The following is a 21785-nucleotide window of genomic DNA, read 5'->3' as shown; positions in this document are numbered from 1 at the left end:
TGTCTACTGACCTAAGGAAGGGAAAGAAAGACAGGATGTAAGATATCACAAGAAATGTATACACTGCCCTACTATGTAACTGTACTCTTTTTGCACAACACCTTGTCAAAAAAAACTTTTCTTTAATAAATTACAAAAAATAAAATAAAATATATTTCATGTGGAAAGGGAAGTCCAATCAACTTTGTCAGATACTTTAAAAATGATTAAGAAAATATATGATTTTGATGCCACGATATAAATGAAACTGATAGGTTCTCTGATATTGGATCATACTTACATTCCTAGGACAGAAGCTTCATTTTTATTTATTTATAAATTTATGCATTTCTAATATACCATATTTTGTTGACTATGACTTTTTTTTCTTAATGGAATTGAAGTTTAAACTCGGGCCTCACTTTTACTAGGCAGCCACTCTACTACTTGAGCTATCCCACTTTGTTAGTTTATTTTGTTTTTTAGTGTGTTGTCCACACCATTTGCATCTACAAATTCATCAGTTGATTTTAATATTCTTTTTGCCATTCTTAACTCTCTATTATGCCTATAGTTACTTTTCAACCAGAATATTTTCATCTCTTTTTGTCAATCTTCCAAGATGTTTGTCTTGTTTGGTGTTTTTTTTCAAGAATGAGTTTTTGATTCAGTATTTCTAAAAACATCTAGCAGCTGTCCCTTTGCTGTGAAACAGTGAAATGGAGACTCCCATTAGGTGGTCCTCAGTTTCTTGCTCTGCTGTGTGCTATGTGTATGACCTTGCACCTCTGCATTTATGCCCTCAATTATGAAGTGGGAATAATGAAGAGTAAATTATGAGAATCAGATTGGAAAATTCACCTAAACTAAATGAATACTTAGGCACTCATGAATACTTTAGCATGAAATGCACAGGATGTATTTAATGCATGACAATCCCATCCACCGTGTCTGTATTAGTTAGTGAGGGTTCTCTGGGAAGACAGAACTTACAGGGTCTGTGTGTATGTGTATGTGAGTTTGTGTGTGTGTGTGTATGTGTGTGTGAGAGAGAGACAGAGACAGACAGAGACAGAGATACAAAGACAGGGAGTGTGCACTAATTTGTGTTGCTGCTTGGTATTATTTTTTAAGGATTGGCTCCTGGGATTGTGGAGACAGGAGCCCAGAATCCCAGGATAGGCTGCAGGCTGGAGATCCAGGGCAGAGTTGCAGTCCAAGTCCAAAGGCAGGCTGCTGGAAGAATTCCTTCTTGCTCAGGAGAAGCCATCCTGTTCTGTGAAGATCTTCCAATTGATTGGACAAGGCCATCCATGTTAAAGAGGGTTATCTGCCTTATTTGAAGCCATTGACCTAAATATTGACCTCATCCAACATACCTCCCTATAATCTTCCAGAATAATGTTTGACTAAATATCTGTACACCATGGCCCAGTCAAGTTAACACATAAAATTAACCATCACAGTGCTTCTGCCACTGCTATACCTTTTACCTGAAATGCCTGCTTCAGAGACCCCTGCTGGATCAGTCACCTGGCACCTGTGTGTAGAATAGGCATTCTCTCCTGCAGTGCCACTCACATCCTTTCAGACAGCCCAGCCAACTTCCCTGCTCGGTTCTCCTCCCTGTTCACTTGTCTAGGCACCCTAAGGCATCCCACTCTGTTTTCTTTCTTTCTGTCATGGGGCTTGAACTCAGGGTCTGGGTGCTGTCCCTGAGCTCAAGTCCCTTGAGTGCTCAAGGCTAGCAATCTACCACTTTTGAGCCACAGCTCCACTCCCAGTTTTTTGAGTGGTTAATTTGAGATAAGAGTGTCCTTGATCTACAGATGGAACAGGAGGGAAGGCCTAGACACCTGAGGCCAGAGGCAGCCGAGCCAACTGGAGCCCATCGTGGCTCTGGACTGGGGAAGCACAGAGCTCCGCACAGCTGTGGGGAGGGCGCAGGACCCTCCCCTGTACCTCGGAGAGGGCATCTCCTTGTGCCTGGTCATTTCCGTGGGGGGGGGGGGACAGCAGGAGACTCTGGTCTCCCGATAGCCCTTGATGAAGTATCATTAGAGTTGCTAGAAATATCCAGAAGGAGCTGGGATTTGACTAGAACAAAGTACAAACATCAGAGCCCCCACCTCCAGCCCCCTCTCCTGGATTCAGATGTGCTCAGATGGAGAACCCGTGAGTGGTGCAGGCAGGCTGGAGTTACCCCAGGGTGAGCGAGGTCTGAGCAGGTGTGTCTTGGCAGGTGTATAGTCACGACGTCCTTCCCTGCCCAGGTCATTGCTGTGGTCATGGACCTCTTCACCGACAGCGACATTTTCCAAGACATTGTGGATGCTGCCTTTAAGCGCCGGGTCCCCGTGTACATCATCCTGGATGAGGCCGGAGTGAAGTACTTCCTGGAGATGTGTCAGGGCCTGGAGCTTACTGACTTCCGTATCCGGGTAAGCTGCACCATGGTGGTGGGTATGGCCAGGAGATGCCATCTACTCCTTTCCTCTGGCTCCTCCTCCTGCCCATCCCACACACACCCAGCCTAGGGGCTCAGGTAAAGTTCACATCTCTACCTTTTCCAAGGTCAGTTTTACCCTTGGCTGCTGAGGCTGAAGAGGTAGCGTTGGCCCAGTGGTGGGATAATGAGCTTGCAGAGCCACTGGGGTCAAGTTAGAGCTGTGGGGGAACTTTGGGGGACCCCTGGACTTATCCACGCCCACAGTGCGATGGTTGCATCCTCCCCAGTAGCCCTCATTATGAAAAACTGAAGGAGGCAGAGACTCTAGTGAAGCCGAGCCCGCAGGCAGGGTTTGTGCCCGAGAGGCTCTTCCCTGTGCTGAAGCAAAGCCTTGTCCCTGGCAGAACCACAGTGCCTTTCCCCTCTTTCCACAGAACATCCGCGTCCGCTCTGTCACCGGTGTCGGCTTCTACATGCCCCTGGGGAGGATCAAGGGGACCCTGTCATCCAGGTTCCTCATGGTGGATGGGGACAAAGTAGCCACTGGATCTTACAGGTGAGCGGAGCCGGATCAGAGAAGGTTCCAGGAGGCCTTTCTTTCTTTATTCATGGTAACTGTTCGGGAAGGGGCTCCACTGGACACTCCACAGCCAGGAGTTTGAAGAGGCATTGTTTGCCCAATGCGAAATAGCCCTTCCCTTACACTTTCTGGCTGATGTATTATTCTGGAAAGAGTCACCTCTGCCTACACAGAAAAGCACTGCCTGCATCTCATGGGACTTGGCAGCTGGTTGCGTTTTGAAGCTAGTTCTTAGCTGGGACAAGCCAAAAGTAGAATGGACCAGACCTGGGAATGAAATATGCAGATGTAGCATGGAGGGATGTCTCTAGAATTTTAATGTAAAAAAAAAAAAATAAATTACCAGGAACACGAGAGACAGTGTATGTGCAATCTCTCACTTCCATATAAATTAAAATCTAGGTGAGAAGAGACCTGAGCACATGTAACGATTAATAAATAGCCTGAGTCCTTTTTCCTGGTTAAAGTAATGGGTTTCTGTGGTGCTCTAAAAATTCAGAGAAGAACCAGTAAGGAGTGGTGCCCTAGTACCCTGGCAGCAGCTGATCACTGTGTAGTGAGTGCATTTGTAGTGAGGACTTAGCTAATGTCGGGATGTGAGTTCTTTAAGTCAGCCTCACACACTGTAAGTTCAGTGATCTCTCCGGGATGTTTTGTTTCCGGGTCCCATAAACCCCATTGTTGAAAGGCCCACGAGGGTAGAAACCTGGTGTGAAGCCAGGCCTGGTTTCTCATACCTGGTGTCTGTGGCTGCCTTTCTCTGTTTGAACAGGAGGATTTGGGTCAGTGGCAGGAGAGTACCCCAGAGCTGCCTTCCTCCGCCAGGTGGTGTAATCCAGCCACGGTGATGGGACAGGCCAGGGCAGGGCAGGAGTGTTGAAATGGCCATTGGCAAGGCCCTGGAGAGGCTCAGGCACATGCACACGCTCTTCTGTCCTCGCGTCCTCAGGTTCACCTGGAGTTCCTCCTACGTGGACAGGAACCTTCTCCTCCTCCTGACCGGGCAGAATGTAGAGCCCTTCGATGTGGAGTTCCGGGAGCTGTACGCCATCTCCGAGGAGGTGAACTTGTACCGGCAGCTGGGCCTGGCAGGAGGCGCAGGCAGACTTGGCCTTAACTACTCCTCCACTGTGGCCCGCAAGCTGATCAACCCCAAGTACTCCCTGGTGGCAGGCAGCCGTCCCCCTCCGGGGGAGATGATGCGCTGGGCGAGCCGGCAGCAGCGGGAGGCTGGTGGCAACCCGGAGGGGCAAGAGGAGGGCAGCGGCGGGGGCGAGGCGGCCCGGCGCCTGGAGAGCTTCCTGAACGACCTGGTCACAGTGGAGCAGGTGCTGCCCCCCGTGGACCCCATTCCTTTGAGGGAGCTGAGCCAGAAGGATGCCAGGATCACCTCTCACATGCCCCTAGACTGGAGGCCTAAGCCCCGAGAGATGCTAACCCAGAACGGCAAGGGTGAAGCTGCCAATGGAGAGGCCACCCCGGCCAAGGAGGGCAAGCGCTTCGGTGGCAGGTTCTTCAGCCGACGGGCCAAGAGGCCTGCGGCGCCCCACAGCATGGCCAGCTCCCTCTCCACCGACACCGTTACGGAGGTGGAGCTCCTCTCGGGGAAGAGGCCAATGGAGGATTCCAGCATCGATGTCTCAGGTGAGCCTGCTCCCCAGGTCCCCGGCAGCCCTGCCTGGGCACCACTCATGGCCCTAGTGGGGAGCTTCGCCTCACCTGCAGGCAGCAGCTTGCTGGCCTGGGTGGGAAGGCAGTCAGAAGAGCGCCACCTCCCAGCCTGGCGGCCCCTGGCATGTCCACACAGGTCGGCACAGTTCTGAGTTTTCCCCTTCTTTTCTGCAAGAAGGGAGGTCTATGCGGGCCTTGCCAGGAGCAGCGTCACGGGACGCCGGTGTCACTCCTAGTAGATAGCATTCGCCTCAGTCCTCACACGAACTGCAGCAAACAAAGAACTGTGACATGAAAGGGGCCCGGCCCATCGAGGGGCAGGGCAGAGACGTGAGCCCTGGCTCTGGGGCTCCTGTTCTTTGTGGTGAGCCTCATTCCTCCTCAGATTACAGTCAGCAAGCTCTAACCTGGTCGGACACACCCACCCTTCCCTGGGCTCCATTGGTGTCCTGACCCAGCTTCCTGTTTCTGTGCTCCTTGGACTTTTCTCATGTCTAACAACCAGGTTGATGCTCTGGGAGGCACGTAGTGGCAGTGGTGGTGGCGATGGCGGCAGTAGTGGTGGTAGAGGTGTCTCTCTGGCCCTCTCTGGGATCCCCTCAAGGCCCTGGCCTTTGGGGGTTTTGGGGGGTCCCATTCTTGGGTCTTGAACTCAGGGCCTGGGCCCTGTCCCTGAGCTTCTTTTTGTTCAAGACTGGAGCTCTACCTCTCGAGCCAGCTCTCCACTTCGGGCTTTTGGGGTAGTTCATTGGCAATAAGATTCTCATAGACTTTCCTATCCAGGCTGGCTTTGAACTGCAGTCCTCAGAGCTCAGCCTCCTGAGTAGCAGGATTATGGGCATAAGCTGCCAAGCCCAGCTAGGCCCTGGCTGTCACCCCTCTCTCTGGAGCAGCTTCTGGTACGGCCTTCCAGGAGGCTGGTGGTGCCAGCCAGGCTGCAGTGCTGCCTTCTTGTCCACGCGTCCCTGAGCCAGAAGAATTTCCATGTTGGGATTTCTCCCTCCCTCCATAGTCTGTGTCAGTGAGGCCTTGGGTCTTAGCCCAGGCCCAGGACTTGGGTGTGATCCCATGGGCCCAGCTCTGACCCAGTAGTGAGTGGTTTGAGAGCAAGGACACCACCCCTTCCCCTCGACCACCTTCCAGCACTGCCCCCCCGAGGTGCTCAGGGATGTATCTCCGCTTAGCGCAGGTCGGGGTCTCTGACGTGAGCGTGGTGGGATCACCAGGGCTGCCTCGCCCACCCCTGCTGCCGGAAGGCCCTGCAGAGTTCTCCCCCCTTGCCCCCCACTGCCTTCCTTTCAGCCTGAGGTGGCAGGTAGAAGCTGGGAGAGGCACCCTAAGAGGTCTCAGAGCGGCCTTGGGCCACCTCAAACCCAGGCCACATCCTGTCAGAAGAGGGTAGCTGGCCCTTGTCCCTGCTCCCTGGGCCCCCTCCGTACCAGATGCCATCTTGTTGGAGAGAGGGTTGCCATGGTGAACACCTGGCAGGGCAGGGGAGGGCCCGAGCCCAACCACCAAGGGGCTATTTCCCAAGTCTTGACTGGAAGTGCCGTGGAAGCTTTCTCTTCTTCCCTCTGCCCCTTACCCTGAGGTGCTGTTGCCATAGAAACACAAGGCCCATTGTCTTGTCCCTTCCCGCTGACACTGGTGTGTGTGTCGCACAGCCCCCGTTATCTGGGATGACTTGGGAGGCCACTGCCGCCTGTCTCTGAACATTTGAAAACTGTGCCCAGAAGCCACCCAAGCACCGTGGCTGTAGAAGTCCCTCTCCAGAGCGCCTGACCGCAAGGTTGGGTGGCACACACAGGCAGCTGGGCCCCAAGGGAGTCCCAGGGCCACCCCCGCCCCTCCACGCTTGGGAGGACAGGGACGCATCCGCACAGCTAGCAGCTGTGCCGGGGGTCTCCAGTTCCAGAGACCCTTCCCTTCAGGGGAAGCTCCCTTCAGGGAGCTCAAGCTCCCTCAGGAGACCTCCCCCTGCTTTCTTCCCCAAAGACAGGGATGAGACCCCAGTCCCTTCCCAAGGCCTTAATATGCCCCCATCTTCCATACGTAGGAGGCAGGCTCCATCTTGGTGCCAGCCCGCCCCCCCCCCATCTGCACATATTAGAAAGCTGAGACCCTGACAACATGGAGGGGCCCACGGTGGGGCTGCGACCAACGCTCACTCACCTGCAGCTGTGGTGGGGAGAAACCGCTTTCACTTCTGTGGCAAGGTCTCAGCTTAAGACACATCGCTCCTTAGACACACTCCTCCCTCCCCAGGGTTGTCTATTCTTCCAGAAGAGGAAGGGCGAGCTGAGGAGGGGTTCCCAGGTCCCTTTGAGTTGATTCTGACTCTGTCCTGACTCTGTCTCAAGGAAGAATGGGGGTTGATGACAAAGTGGGTGAAAGAGAAAGATAAGAAATGCCAACAGCCTGCAACATTGCTTGATAAGAAGCATACATAGTTGTCAAACAGCATGCGAATTTTGGCAGCCCCAAGCCTGGCTCCTGGGAGAGCCTCACAAATGGAGTAGCTCCCTTTGGGTTTGGGGCAGGGGAACAGGAAGTAGTTTGAAGGCTCAGAGCCCCCTCTAGTGGCAGAAGTTGAGCATTCCCTTTCTCCTTTCCCTACTGGCCCTGGCCCCTGCCTTCCCTCCTTCCTAAACCATCCAGGTGATGTCCCCAGGCTTGTTACAAATGTCTGAATAGAGGGGCTGGGAATGTGGCCTACTGGCAAGAGTGCTTGCCTAGCATGCATGAAGCCCTGGGTTCGATTCCTCAGCACCACATAAACAAAAAGCCAGAAGTGGCGCTGTGGCCCAAGTGGCAGAGTGCTAGCCTTAAGCAAAAAGAAGCCAAGGACAGTGCTCAGGCCCTGAGTTCAAGCCCCAGGACTGGCAAAAAAAAAAAAAAAGAAGTCTTTACTGCTGAAGTGGCCTCAAAATTCTGCATTTTAAACAAGAGCCCTGATTTTCCCATGTAGTTTTCCACTACAGAAAGTCCTCAGATCAGCAAGTGACACCGTGACACAGAGGAGCCTCAAGGCAATGTTCTCAGGGAACTTTCAGGCTGTCCTCAAAACTCTCCCAGCAGGGGGTCCCCGTGGAGAGGGGTGCAGGGTGTGATGGGGTGTAAAGCGGTCATCTGATCTTTGCAAACATTCGGCCTGGCGGCCGCGTGTCCCCAAAACCTCTTCACTCTTGAGAGGCAAACCCATATATCCAGGCAGCACAGTGTCTGCCTCCCTGCACTTGCTGGCTGTCTCTGGAAGGCTTGGATTGGCCTCCCTTCCCTTCTTCTTTAAAGACTTTGGAAGAGGGAAGGCCTGTGTGGGGGCTGGATCTTTCCTGTTGGCTTCCTGCTAGCTGAGAGTAGAACAGGTGCGGAGACTTTCCTTCCCAGCATGCTCTGAGGTGACCCTCTGTGGCCGTGCCTCAGGAACTCTCTTGGCTCCCCCTTCCCCCAGCCACTGGGTTCCTGGATTGGGGGACTTGGGGTTTCCCTGTGTCAGTCTGTGGAACTGGTGGGCTCTGATCCCTCGTCTGGAAAGGGATGGGAAAGCGCTCCCTGGCTCCGAGCTCCCTACGGCCTGGAGGCCTCCTTTCTGGATGAGTCCACAAGCGCTGCTTGTGAAATGTCAGCACTGCCTGAGCTGCATGGGGCAGATCCCCCTCCCACAGCCAGACCAAATGATTCCCATCACTGTGAAGCAGGGGCTCCCATCACCCAGAGGGGCGGGGAGGGGGGGTCGTCATAACCAAAACATCTCAGCCCCAGAGCCAGGTGGCCGAGCCCGCTCTCGGTGATTCTCCCTGCCCTTCCTGTTTCTCCTGGGCCTGGCTGGGGCTCAGGAAGGCATGGGGCGAGCGAGGGCACATCACCAGGGACGGCTGCTCTTGTCTAGTTGATAGCATCAATTCAAGCCCCAAGGAGCTGGCCACCACCTGCCCGCTCACTGAATCTCCTAGGTCTGTGTCTGTGAAATGTCAGCCCTGTGCTGGCCCCATTCTAAGCCAGCCAAGGGCACAACGAACAATGCTCCTGGTGCGAGGCCGGAAAACGGGGCGGGGGGGTGGCGGAATGACCTTGCTGTGGAGGCCTCTGGTCAGGGGGAGTTCAAGCAAAGCCTGGAGGAGGAGGCAGAGCACATGTGGATACCAGGAGTGACTTTTCCAGATAAAAGGAAGGGGAAGCCCTGAAGGCCACAGAAAGCGGGGCTGTTGTTCTGGTCACAGCCTTCCATGGAGCTCACATATCCCAGCCGTGGGGCACCGTACCCTGGCCCCTCCCCCCCCACACCCGGCAGTGCCCCTCCCCCTGCACTCTGCACCCTGTTCTCTGGCAGCAGTGTCCTCTCCCTTTGCCACTTAACTTCTCCGCCTTCTTTGGGCCGCCCACACCATGCCACACATACTTTGTAGAAACAGTGTTGTTCATGGGTTCTTCCCTGTCGGCCCGGGTGCCGACGGGTCTGCCTGCAATAGGTTCCTGATAAATGAGCACTGACGGATGGAGCACCAAGGAGTTCACCCTAAGCCAGTTTCTGTGCCCTGTTCGAAGCATGGAAATGAATTTGGAGGCTCCGGGATCTCCCCAGTTTCACATCCAGCCCTAGGAACAGAGGTGGCAGGCCCTGCAAGGACAGCCTTCTTTGGGAAGGAGCTGGGGAGCCCTCCTGCCCACCCCCAGCCCCCAGAGCCCTGGTCCTGCCCAGATTCTGCTTACCTGCCTCCAAAATGCTGCGGCCTCTGGGGAGGAACCCTGCATCTGCTTAGCAGGCCCACAGATCAAACCAGCCACTGCGGAGGGAGGGAGGGAGGGAGGGAGGGAGGGAGGGAGGGAGGGAGGGAGGGTGTGAGGGAGGGTGTGTCCAAAGCAGCAGAGAGGGGTTCTGTGTGTGAGTTTGTGTATGTATATAGCCACAGCAGCAGCAAGGGGCTGTGTGTATGTGTGTGTGGGTGTGTTGGTGTGTGTGTGTGTTTGTGTGTGTGTCTGCAGCAGCAGCGAGGGGCTTGAAGGCCTGGTATATCAGAGGCAGCTCTCTGCTCCACTGGGAGGGGGCCCGTTTCCTCTCCCCCGTCCACCTCGGCAGCTGCTGTCCAAACTGGGGACTCAGAGAGCGTTGCAGTGAAGTCCTGCAGTGCGACTTCGGGATGGCCCAGATGTGGCAGGGGCTGACATCAGTGCACACCGTGGGTGGGACAGTGGCCTGTGGCAAGTTTGGGGACACAGCTACAGAACCCGGGCCCCAGGTCTGCTAGAGGAGGCAGAGACGCCTTTATGCAGCTCATAGCGGCAGCGCTCTGGAAGGTGGTGTGAGCCAGGGGAAGCAGCCCTTGCCCTGCGGGGAGGAGCTGGCAGGAAATAACACCGGGGCCGCCTGGGAGAGGCACAGGCCTGGCTCCGGCATGGACTGTGCCTCCAACTGCCCCACACCTCCAGGGCCAACTCGAAGTGTCAGGTCTGCCTTGCAGCTGCCCCACACCCACCCGCAGGTCAGCTGGAGTGGGCTCAACACTGGCCACCCTTCCTGGGATGGCCAAGGCAGTAGGAGTGGTTGCGAGGCCCAGGATGGGGAGGAATGGGCTACCGACCTGGAGGGGAGCGGCCCGCACTGCCCACCCAGCCTCTGCCTGGGACCTTCCCTCCATCCTTCCAGCGTCCTGCAGTGCGGCCACCCGTCTCGCAGGGCAGCTGCGGCTTCGCGAGGCACAATTTTCCTCTTCCAGCCACCAGCAGGGCCGAGGGAACTGAGAGTGGTCTGGGAACAGGGCTACTGCGTAAGCCCCCGGAACCCCGCGGGCTGGGCTGAGCTGAGCTTCAAGCAGCGCAGCTCGCCGAGTCTGTTGTAACAGGAAGCGTCTTCCATTTCTTTCCTGGGTGCCCAAAGGACCTAGCTCCTGTATCAACAGATTAGGAGGGAGACAGTAACCCTGGGCCCCCTAAAAGGGAGGCATAGACGGGACACGGGGGTTGGGGCCAATCTGCCGAGCCGCTCGCTTATGTGCCTTGTCTCCACAGGTAAAACAAGTCCAGGTTCCACCAAGCCCAGCAACTGTGTGATTTCCTGAGCCGCAGGCCTGGGGGGCCCTCCTGTCCTGCCCAGCACTCCGGAGCCGGCGCGCCACCCCAGCACCTGTTTGCACATCAGACCCCCGACCCCCGACCTTTGTTCCCGCGGCCTTCATCCTGACCTCAGGGCAGAATCCCAGGCAGGGGGGATTCGCAGCACCTCAAGACAGCCGCCACCTTCACCAGACTACAGTGGCCAGCAAGGTCACCACCACCTTGTTTACATGAAGTGGAAGCTTGACCAGTGTCCTCGCTCCTTTCTGCCCACTCCCTCTGCAGCCTCCCCCCCCCCACCCCGCAGGTCCCCCCCCCACACCCCATCCTCTGCTTTCACAGAACAGTCTCCAGGGCAGTTCCGGCCATCCGGCTTCTCCTTCCTCGGGCTTCTGGTGCTTTCTACTCCCCCTGAGAAGATTGGGGGTGGGGGGGGGAGGGAGTGGATGAGGCTCCGAGGCAGGAAGTTCGAGATTCAGTCTCGCTCCATTCCCAGAACTCCACGTGGAAGATGGGGCTGCCTTGGCCTTCCCGCCCAGTCCCTTTGGACTCCGGCAGCAGACGGAGTGGGGTGTGGGGGAAGATGCTGGGGGCTCCCCGAGCCAGGGGAGGATCTGAAGTTGGTGTGAGTGAGTGTTTCCCTTCCTGGCACCCCCGTGGCGGGCTCAGCCTGAGAACCCGGGGCCTCCTCGGCAGGTGCCTGCTACAAGCCTCAGGGTTCCCACAGTGCCTTGCCGGGGGGCTGCTCCTCCCCTCAGCATGCCTTGGTGCGAAGCGCAATTCGGGGCGTGGTGAGGACCTAGGCTCCGTGAGCAGCACTGCCCTCAGCCCCTCTCCCCAGCCAGGCTCTCTCCAGCTGCGCTTCAGCCAACCTCTAGTCCTAACTTCCTGCAGGAAGCCAGGATGTTCTCAGGGGCCTCCGCTCCGAGGAGCGGGCTGGTGCGGTCCGTCACCACCCTGCTGGGCCAGGCGTGACTGGGCCAGGAGCCGTGGCCAGCCCGGCCTGGGCGGGTGGCGGGAGGGAGGGAGGCCGGCGCCGCACAGCAGCCTTCCTGGGCCTCTGACCTCTGAGCCAAACTCTTGCCCCCTCTGCTTCTGCTGAGTCCTTAGACTCGCAGCAGGGGCTGGGGGACGCTGCTGTCCGCAAGGCAGCTGGCGGGAGGCAGACAGGGGTGCTGGGTGGAGAGGCAGGGTCTCCTCTGTCAGCCAGAGGTTAGCTTCCAGGGTGGGGAAGGGACCACCCCCCCCCAGCCCCTGTGAGAATTAAACACTTCCGAGAAGTGCTTCCCTTTGCACCAAGGCCTGGCAGTGTGGTACAGGCTCATTCTAGGTGGTGGGGAGGGAGGAGGGCTGGGGTGGGGTGCGGGCAGTTACACCCCAGCTCCAAGTGGTCGCCTTGAAGGTACAGGACCCAGGATGCCTACGTTGCAGTGGTGGAAAGAACTCGCCCTCCTCATGCCCTAGGGAAGGGACTAGACTAATGGAGTACTGAGGCTTTCTGGGCCGCCCCTTCTCTTAGACCCTTGCTCCTTTCTGCCTCAGTTTCCCCCTATGCCAAGAAAGGGTTCTCCTCACTTTCTGCAGAAGGGAAGGGAGAATCGTATGCCAGAGAGAAAGCCATTCCTTGTGCTGGGCAGAGTGCCAGCCTGCAGGGCAGGCCCCTCGCGCCCCCTCAGCCCCAGCTTCATCCTTGTGGGGGAGGGGGAAGGTGGATCCCAGCCTCTCCGCCCCTCCCGGCCCCCACCACTGGCCCTGAGCCCCTTGGCTTCTCCCTGCTTAGAGCCAGCACCTGCACATACACACGGGGTTCTCAAAACCATCTCGTCCCAAGGCTGCATCTGGCCTGCCCGGTTGGGTGGCACCTCCATCCCACAAGGGACAGGACGAAAGGGCATTTTCAGCCCTAGGCCTGGGCTGCACCATCTCTGCCCACCGAGGAGCTCCAGGCTGCCATTTTCTCCTCGAGGGTGGGTTAACCAGTGCAGCCCTGAGCAAGGCTGACCACCCCGGCCCTACCGAGGCCCTAGTGTGGCTGCCACCTGGGGTTCTGCTCCCAGGAGGGTGGGAAATGCAGCAGCCCGGCCTGAGGCCGAGGGGCCGTCCCTGGAGGCCTGAGGACGCTCACTAGACTGGTGACCGCTGTCTGTCCTCCGTGCAGGGTTAGTCCTACCGGGATCCAAGAAGGAGCGGCGTTTCAGTGAGCACCGACTGTGTGTGCCCGCCACCCTGCTGGACGCCACCTCCAAACGAAGAGTGGCTTGGGAGAGAGCCCTTTACAGAGCCCCGGGGGGTGTACACTGAGCCGTGGAGCGTGTCCTGGCCCCCTAGCTCTCCCCCAGACGCTCCATCACAACTCTGTGCCCGCACCCAGGCTGTCCTCTTGGGAGTGGGGCTGTGCGGCCATGGCAGAAATCCTGGCCTCCCCCTCCCAGGTGCCAGCAGCACCCCTCCAGAGGTGACAACCGAAACGTCCCTGGGGAAGGGAACCCCTCGGCCTAGGGCCCTGGCAGCCTCACCCGTAGCTTCTCAGAATGGCTTCCCCGGGAGGCCCCTCCCGGGGCCCGGAGATGGTGGCTGACCTGCCCGAGGTTTTGCTTTCCAGGCACGCCCAAGTGGTGGCATCTTCCATCTTGGTCCTTGCTTAGCTTTTCACGGCCTTGTTTGGCCCAGAACACCTGCCTCCTTCCACTCCACACCCCCCACCATGGGGGAGGCCCCTCGGGCTGGTCCCCTCCAGCCACATCCTCCACAGAAAGCACCCAAGCGGTGGTGTCCCCCAGGATCCGAGGCTGACAGCGAGGGAGCCCCAACTCCAGCTGGGCCAAGGCAGAGTTTTGAGCTGACTCATGACGCGTTCTGAGTAAGCGCCAGCAAGGCGAGGGAGCCCCGCCGGGCACTGGGGATGGGGTTTGTTGCCTGGCACGGGGCCGCCCTCTTGCCTTCCTGTCCCAAGGGCCCAGCAGCTGTCACAGATTGGGACCCCCGAGAGTTGTGACAAAACCGCACCCAATCAAGACCGCAAGCATGGTGGCACCAACGAGGGTGGCAGGGGACACACTTAAAAGCTTTCTTAGGTGAAATAATTGCAAGATCTGCACACCGGCCCAGACTCCCGCCCTGGTGGCGGTGCTTCTCCTGGGGCAGCGGGCCGGCGGGAGAAGCTCTGGCTTCAGACGCCATTTTTCCTTGGAGTTAACGGGGAGGCCAGGCCCATAGCTGGCAGGCTCACTGTCAGAACCACAGTGTTTGATTAATGCCTGTTTGTTCAATGACTGAAGATGTGACAGCCACTCAGTTATAGAGAATAAATCAACCATTAAACGGAGGCAGTGTCAGGGGCCGCCCCGACACTGAACACGGCCCTTTCAGACTTGCTTCTGACTCGCCACAGAGGGATGTGAGAAAGGGATGCCTCTGTCTGCCGTTTGAGGACTGGGGTCATCACAAGTCCCTCCTGAGCTAGTCCTGTCTTCCAGGAAGGTTTGTCTTTTCAGTGCCTGGCCCGAGTGGGTGGTTTTCGTCTCCCAGGCCCTCAAGACTGGACAGAAGCTGGGACTCGGTCTCCTGGCTTCTCAGACTTTCAAAAGGCTAAGAAGCCAGGAGGGAGGGGGGGGGGCCTCAAAACTTGCCAGAGCCAGGCTGGGGATATAGCCTAGTGGCAAGAGTGCCTGCCTCGGATACACGAGGCCCTAGGTTCGATTCCCCAGCACCACATATACAGAAAACGGCCAGAAGCGGCGCTGTGGCTCAAGTGGCAGAGTGCTAGCCTTGAGCGGGAAGAAGCCAGGGACAGTGCTCAGGCCCTGAGTCCAAGGCCCAGGACTGGCCAAAAAAAAAAAAAAAAAAAAAAAAACTTGCCAGAGCTGCCATTCGTGAGCCACTTCTGCTGGTCACCACGCTGCCATCTCACAAAAGGGGGACCGAGGAAGCCGCCATCACTGCACAGGTCCTGCAACTTCTTTCTGGTAATTTGGGGTGAGATGAGCAATTTTACTTTGGAGAATAGTATAAATATGAAACACAAATAAAACTGAAAGCAAAGAAGCAGAGCACTCCAGAGAAGCAGGCTGATCCTGCGCCGAGCCATTGGGCTTCCCAGGATGGTCCTGGTACCCTAGGCATGGACTCCAAACTCCGATGCTCTCTTGCCAGCTTGTCAGGGCTCTGAAGGGCGCTTGGCGCCGAAGCTCCGCGGAGAAAGACTGCCACCTTGTGGCTCGACTGCAGAATGCAGATTCTCTAGGTCAAGCCAGGGGTGGGCAAGCTTTGCAGACATTTGACATCTGTTCCCAGATAGTGCAGTAGCACCAACGCAGCCACAGATTATAAGCGGGTGAAGCCATGTTACTATAAAACTAGGGACACTGAAATATGACTCTCAGCTGGTGTGTGTGTGTGTGAGAATGGCCCAAGTGAAATTCAGGAGCTGTCTTTCATTTCCATCCACTTCATAAGTTGTCTTATGTCTTGTGTTTTCTAATGCCTGTAGATTTTCGGTGTGGCTGGGCCTGTGCTGGAGGCATACAAGAGCAGGGAGTTTTAGAAAACATTTAATTTTTTTGTGCATTTGTGCTAATACTGAGGTTTGAACTCAGGGCCTTGGCACTATCCCTGAGCCCTTTTTACTCAAAGCTTGTTCTACCACTTGAGCCATGGATCCACTTCTAGCTTTTGGGTGGCTACTTGGACACTTTCCTGCCCAGGCTGGCTTTGAACCACAATCCTTACATCTCAGTCTCCTGAGTAGCTAGGATTACAGGCGTGCGCCATCAGCACTTGCCTTTAACATTTACACCATTCATCCACTGAAACAAACTCATTGAAGAGCCTCTGCATCCTTGGCACCATGATAAGACAGAACTGATCTGTGTCCCCAAGACGCTCCCAGCTTACTGAAGCGGAGGACCCAAGGAGGCAACTGCTATGCTGGGGAGGTGCAGAAAGGCGAGGGGGGGTGGGGTCAGGGAGACTTAACCCTGAGGAGGTCAGGGAAGGCTCCCTAGAGGAGGAAGGGGGAATGAGGCCTAGGAGACCTGTAAGCATCGTGGACATAGTGAAAACTCAGATAGCATATGTTCCCAATCCCTGTGCTTGACAGCCAGCAGTTTGGGGTGTGTGGAGGGGAGTGTAAGGAAGCCCCCCCCCGCCCCCAGCCTTGTGGGGTTGTCACATGAGCCTCGAGAGCAAGGAGGGCAGCAGAAATGCACCAAGAGGCGCCTGCTTCCTGGGAGGGCTCTGCTCTTCAGCCCTTTCTCCCTGTGACTCTCTCCTCAGCTCCAAGGGGCAGTGGTTGGTTTGTTTAACAGTTTAAAATGGTGTGACCTTGGCTAGTCTTTCTCCGCCTGACTTTTCTCATCTGTATTTACCTCGTAAGGGGGTTATGTGGATGACTACACTAACACAGGTCTGAGGCCTCACACGGCGCCTGGGCAGGCAACCCTCCACGGGGCCACGCACTCCGAAGGTGACGGGTCTGGGTTGAGTTGAATGCACTGCCATGGCCATCTTAAATTTTTTTTCTTTTTTTACAGTACTGAGGTTTGAACTCGGGGCCTTGTACTTACAAGGCAGGTGCTTTCCTGCCGAGCTACACCTCTAGCCTTTTTTACACTAGAGTTTTTTTTTGGGGGGGGCAGGGCCTGAGCACTGTCCCTGGCTTCTTTCTGCTCGAGGCTAGCACTCTGCCACTTGCGCCACAGCGCCACTTCCGGCTTTTTCTGTGTACGTGGTGCTGAGGAATTGAACGCAGGGCTTCATGAATGCTAGGCTACATTCCCAGCCCCATACATTAGATTTTTGAGATGGGATCTTTCTTCCTACTTAGGTATGTACCTGGACTTCAATCCTCCTATTTTTCCTTCCTGAATTAGCTGGGATGACAGGTGCTTGCATTGCGCCCAGCTTCTCCCATCCCCATCTCAGCCTCCATGACAGCAAGGACAGCAGGCATGAGCCACTGTACAGCTAGTGAGGGAGAAGAGCTTTATTCACGTGTCTATCCAGGCTGGCCTCATACCGCAAACCTCCCAATTTCAGCCTCCCAGGTAGCTAGCCCTGTAGGGGTTAAGCCATCAACACCAGGCTCTTTTTTTTGCCATTCCTGGGCCTTGAACTCAGGGCCTGAGCACTGTCCCTGGCTTCTTTTTGCTCAAGGCTAGCAGTCTGCCACTTGAGCCACAGCGCCACTTCTGTCTTTTTTCTACCTATGTGGTGCTGGGGAATTGAACCCAGGGCTTCATGTCTACGAGGCAAGCACTCTTGCTACATTCCCAGCCCCAACACCAGGCTCTTAAGAGTTTAAAAAAAAACAAAAAACAAGTAACCTCATCACTTCTTTGTGCATTGAATCCTACTAAGTAGTGATGCATTGAATCCTACTAAGTAGTGATGTTGTATTCAAATGTTAGCTTTTGTCATTTTCATAAAGTCGAGCAGGAGGGCCCCAAGAGGCCCACCGAAGGAGGGAGAAGCAGATAGATCCCTTGAAGGAGCCTGGAGAATGAGATGATGAGGAAAAGAGCAGGGGCTGTTGTAGAAGGACAAGGAAAGCTGGCTATTTTGGGAACCAAAGAAGATTCTCGGAGTAACACATAGTGGTGAAGCCATGGAAACGGGAATGGGAAAGTCTCTTGGATGTTGGCCAAGGTGATGGATGAGCTTAGAGAGATGAGTTTCAGTAGAGTTGGGGCTTGAAGCCAGGATTTGAGCAGGGTGTGTGGGGGAGGGGGGTAGTGGAGAGAAATGCCGGTGGAGTCATTATTTAAGAGGGATAAGGAAATAGAAAAGAAAGTGGGAGTAAAGGAGGGGTTTGGGAGAGGGTGGGAGAAGCACATCTCAAGGTCCGCTTTGGGATGCCAAAGAAGGGCCAGGCAAGGTAGTATTTGTGTGTGTGGCGGGGGGGGGGGGGTGGTCCTGGGTTTGAACTCAGGGCCTGGGCACTGTCCCTTGGCTTTTTCATTCAAGGCTAATGTTCTACTTGAGCTCCACTTCTGGCTTTTTGGTAGCTTATTGGCGATGAGAATCTCGTGGAATTTCCTGCCCAGGCTGGCTTTGCACTGTGCTCCTCAGACCTCAGCCTACTAAGGAGCCAGGGTTACAGCTGTGACCACCAGCACCTAGCCAGGGACAGTAGTTTAACCAAGGAAAGGTGGACCTCTTTTGTTTGGTCTGTTGGGGAAAAAATAAACTCTAGCATTTGTTTCCCTGGATTCACTGTACTATTATTTTACAGGAATGTGGACCAGAGCTCACTCATGAGAGTCGGGCTGCCTGGGTTCAAGCATGGGTCTCATTACTACCCGCAGTGGTCTGCAGCAAGTTAGTCTTTCTGTGCCTCTGTTTTCCTTTCTGGAAAATGGCCATACCTGTCTGCTGTCCCTGAGGTGCTTGTGCTCAAGGTTAGTGCTCTACCATTTGAGCCACAGCCCCACTCCCAGCCTTTTCTGAGTAGTTTATTGGAGATAAGAGCCTCACCGATTTTCCTGCTCAGGCTGGAGCTGTAAACCTCCGAGCTCAGCCTCGTGAGCAGCTGGGATTGTAGGAGTGAGCCACCAGTGCCAGGCGGCGGTTGCTGTATCGCCCTCAGTACAGTGTCTGATGCACACGGCCTGTGTTCACGCCAGAGTAGCCATTATTAGCACCCGCGTCTGGGGATTCTCTTGTGAACCCCTGTTCTGTGGGCTTGCTGCTGGCCGGCCCCAGGAGACGGGGGTGCCGTCCGTGTTTGGTGCTTTACGGGGTGGCTGTTCAGGAAGCGTTCTCATAAGAAAGTAGAGGTGACTGGAAAGCAGCACAGCGTCTCTCTCGGGGCTTTGTTGCGCAGTAAACGCTACGACACATCATAAATGCTATGAGCATGTCTTCTGTAATCGACACCTTCTAGCATGTTCTCTTCCCCTGTTGCTTCTGGGCATTGGCAGCAGCCAGTACCCCTGCCTAAGTAAGCGGTATCAGCTGTCAGCTGTCCCCCCTGTCTTTCAGATTAGGTTCCTTTATGGGGAGCGTCCCATTGTTACAAGCTTCAAGCGTGTGTACACCCTGCCAAAAGCAGGCTCGCCCGTGGGAGGCTGGTGCGAGGTGCGGAGGCCGCGCCGAGCTGGGGGCTGGAGCGCAGCCAGCCGGATCCAGCCCTGCCTGCGGCCCAGGGGGCACGGCAGCATGGTGTGCGACATTCTCATCGTCTTGGGTCTCATCCAGGCCTACAGTGAGGACGGCACGCTGATCTCTCAAGGGACCGGGAGGAAGGCTGGTGCTTGGGGGTGACTCGGGGCACTTTTGGGACCCATCCAAGACAGCCAGCCACTCATCAAATCCGACTTCCCTTCCAGCAAAGCCGCCGACAGAGCGCGAGCAGCGCAGCGCTCCAGGAACACAGGGCCGGTGGCCTGCACGCCAGGGCTCACGGCTCCCACGGCCGTGCCACGCGCGCTCCAGGGTGGAAGAGATACACACACACACACACACACACACACACATTCCCCAAGTGCCATGCGGAAAGGAACTGAGGTAGCATAAGAAAACAGTATAGCATGTCATTCTTTGACCTGTGCCACCTCTCAGAACACAATCTGACTCGACAGCCACCATGGCCTTCTGCGGGCTGCGAGTTCGGGACCCACGCTCGGCCCCATTCATTACCTCCACCTCCGTCCCAGGCTGATGGAGTCCCTGAAGTTTTGACATGAACTGTCATAAGGCTTTGAACTCCTCAGCCTAACTCATAAACAGTTCATTGATTTATTGGCTTCCTTCCTATGGGTTCAGAAACCAAGGGCAGGCTCTGTGCGGAGCTACCGTTCAGAGCAATGGGAACTCTTACAGCCCTGCACTAAACTTCCATTATTGATTAGAATAAGTGTGTGTGTGTGTGTGTGTGTGTGTAAGAGAGAGACAGAGTACAGGAAGATATTCTTAATGGGTTGGTGGCTATACGAGAGGGAATATGAGCAACTTTGCTTTTCTGTCTGTAACTTTCTAAATGATCTGGCATATAGATTGTTAGACTGAGCCGATCAAGCATGCTGTATCTATCTGCTCAATGTTATTTCTCTGACCAGGAAAGTTTGGAAGTTACTTTCCTATTTGCAAGTGGGTGGACAGGCAAGGGGCTCCTGTTTTTCCCCAGGGGAGGGCAGGTAAGCAGAATGATGTGAAAAAGACAAACAGCTAAAGAACCTTCAAAGTCAAACAGATTCCAAGAAGAACAGCCTTTGCCCATTAGTGGAGATTTCTAGTCTGCTTCTTAACCCCCAGAGAGCAGACATTGCAATCGCCACTCCTCGCCAGTCTTTTTCTGGCTAACCACATTCGCCCTGTGGTCTTCCTTATACTTGTCACCTCTTCTGGGAAGCCATGCCTCCCCTTCCAAGACTGAGTCTTATTTGCTTCCGGGGCACCATACTGTAATACCACACTGTGATTTGACTGAGGTCCTCGGTGGCACAGAAGGTAACCTTATACCTTAGGAAGGTGTTTAACAAGCTCACTGCATAATTATTTGTTTCAGAGCTTTTTCATCATCAGAGTATTCCAAGGGATGTACAACTAAGCTGTAGTTGACAACTGATTGTACAACCAAGCGTTATCTTCAGCGTTTAATAGGGGTGCAGCCAGGTGCAGGCTCACTCCTGGAATCCTAGATACGGTACTTGGGAGGCTGAGATGTGGAAGACCAAGGCAAAGTTTGAAGCCAGCCAAAGTATAAAAGTCCATGAAATTCCACCTCTAAAACAACCAACAAAAAGCAGGGCTGAATGTGTGGTTCAAGTGGTAGAGCACCAGTCATGAGCACGAGGCTTTGTTCAAACTCCATTGGGAATGGGGAGAAGGAGATATTGACAAACCATCAATGGAAGTTTAGGAGGGTTTTGGATCCTCAGTGTTTCTCTTCTTCATGTCTCCTGGCTCAGAATCCCTATGCTGAAATGCCACCACGCGCTCTGTATGTAGATTGTAAGGATTTGGGCCCACTGGATCTTTATTACAATTGGACTCTTTCTTCTTTCCTGAAATTGTTCTAGGAAACCCTACCATTTGCTCTTAATTGATATTTGTGCAATAGCTTTTCTTCCTCTACTGAAAAGCCATAAATGTTGAGGGTTATTACTGTGTTGCAGTGGTTATTTTACTATTAAACCCGTGCCAATGTGATTACGCAACAGCTAGGATCAGAAATTGAAACAAGGGCCATGATCCCACTGAAGCTACAGGAGATGGGGTTTGGGGATGGGAAAATGTTCATCACCCAGGATGGAATTTGACTAGAGCCCAGTACTGTGCTCCTGGAGATCACTGCTGTCCCAGGGGATTGGGGTGGCACAGTGGCAGAGGGACTGAAAGCATCCTGCCCTCCCCTGGCTGAAATGTGAATTCACTTGGAGAAAGAACCCAGTGGCCAGGAGCCAGGAGCGCACAGCTCGCTGGGCATCAGCTCCCTTGGAAGCGCTCCAGGAGCTGAAGGGCTGTTCCACTTGCATGCAATCAATTATTTACTTCCAAGGCGATTTATTCTTTATCTCTTTCTAGATTTTATTTCTTCTTGTTTCCAACTCTTGAGTACTCTTTCTAAGGAACGAGCCAAGATAGATGGCTGGTCAGGGTTGTTAGGGGTAGAGTGGCTAGACACACACACATTGTTGACCAACATTCATTTGTAAATGAACACAGGAAATGTCAAGAGGAAATATCAAGAGGAATGGGGAGAGATGGCTGCTGGGAAGGGAAATAAATGGAGGCAACAATTCTCCTCTATCAGGAAGAGAATAAGGAGCTCAAGCTCCAAAGGAATTTTGTTTTCTTTTTTTGCCAGTCATGGGGCTTGGACTCAGGGCCTGAGCACTGTCCCTGGCTTCTTTTTGCTCAAGACTAGCACTCTGCCACTTGAGCCACAGCGCCACTTCTGGCTTTTTCCCAGGGCTTCATGCATGCTAGACAAGCACTCTCCCAGTGGGCCACATTTCCAGCCCCCCAAAGGAATTTTTAAAACTGTTAGTGGTTAGGAATGTGGCTTAGTGGTAGAGTGCTTGCCTAGCACGCAGGAAGCCCTGTATTCTATTC

The 21785-nt window shown here is 54.8% G+C and overlaps 1 protein-coding gene across 1 annotated transcript in view; it reads left to right on the top strand.

Moving 5' to 3' along the window:
- Fam83f (family with sequence similarity 83 member F) overlaps nt 1–11001 on the top strand; it is a 28245-nt gene extending 17244 nt beyond the window's left edge. Inside the window, exons 2-5 of the mRNA XM_048355043.1 lie at nt 2253–2420; nt 2863–2984; nt 3958–4652; nt 10686–11001. Of these exons, the coding sequence (XP_048211000.1) occupies nt 2253–2420; nt 2863–2984; nt 3958–4652; nt 10686–10735 (1035 nt within the window). The 3' untranslated portion in view covers nt 10736–11001. The remainder of the gene's footprint in view (nt 1–2252; nt 2421–2862; nt 2985–3957; nt 4653–10685) is intronic.
- The last annotated feature ends 10784 nt before the right edge of the window (nt 11002–21785 follow it).

The sequence above is a fragment of the Perognathus longimembris genome, chromosome 1, assembly GCF_023159225.1.
Source record: "Perognathus longimembris pacificus isolate PPM17 chromosome 1, ASM2315922v1, whole genome shotgun sequence".
Lineage (NCBI taxonomy): Eukaryota > Metazoa > Chordata > Mammalia > Rodentia > Heteromyidae > Perognathus > Perognathus longimembris.
The sequence above is the reverse complement of the archived record's forward strand: the minus strand, read 5'-3'. Positions and strand labels throughout refer to the sequence as shown.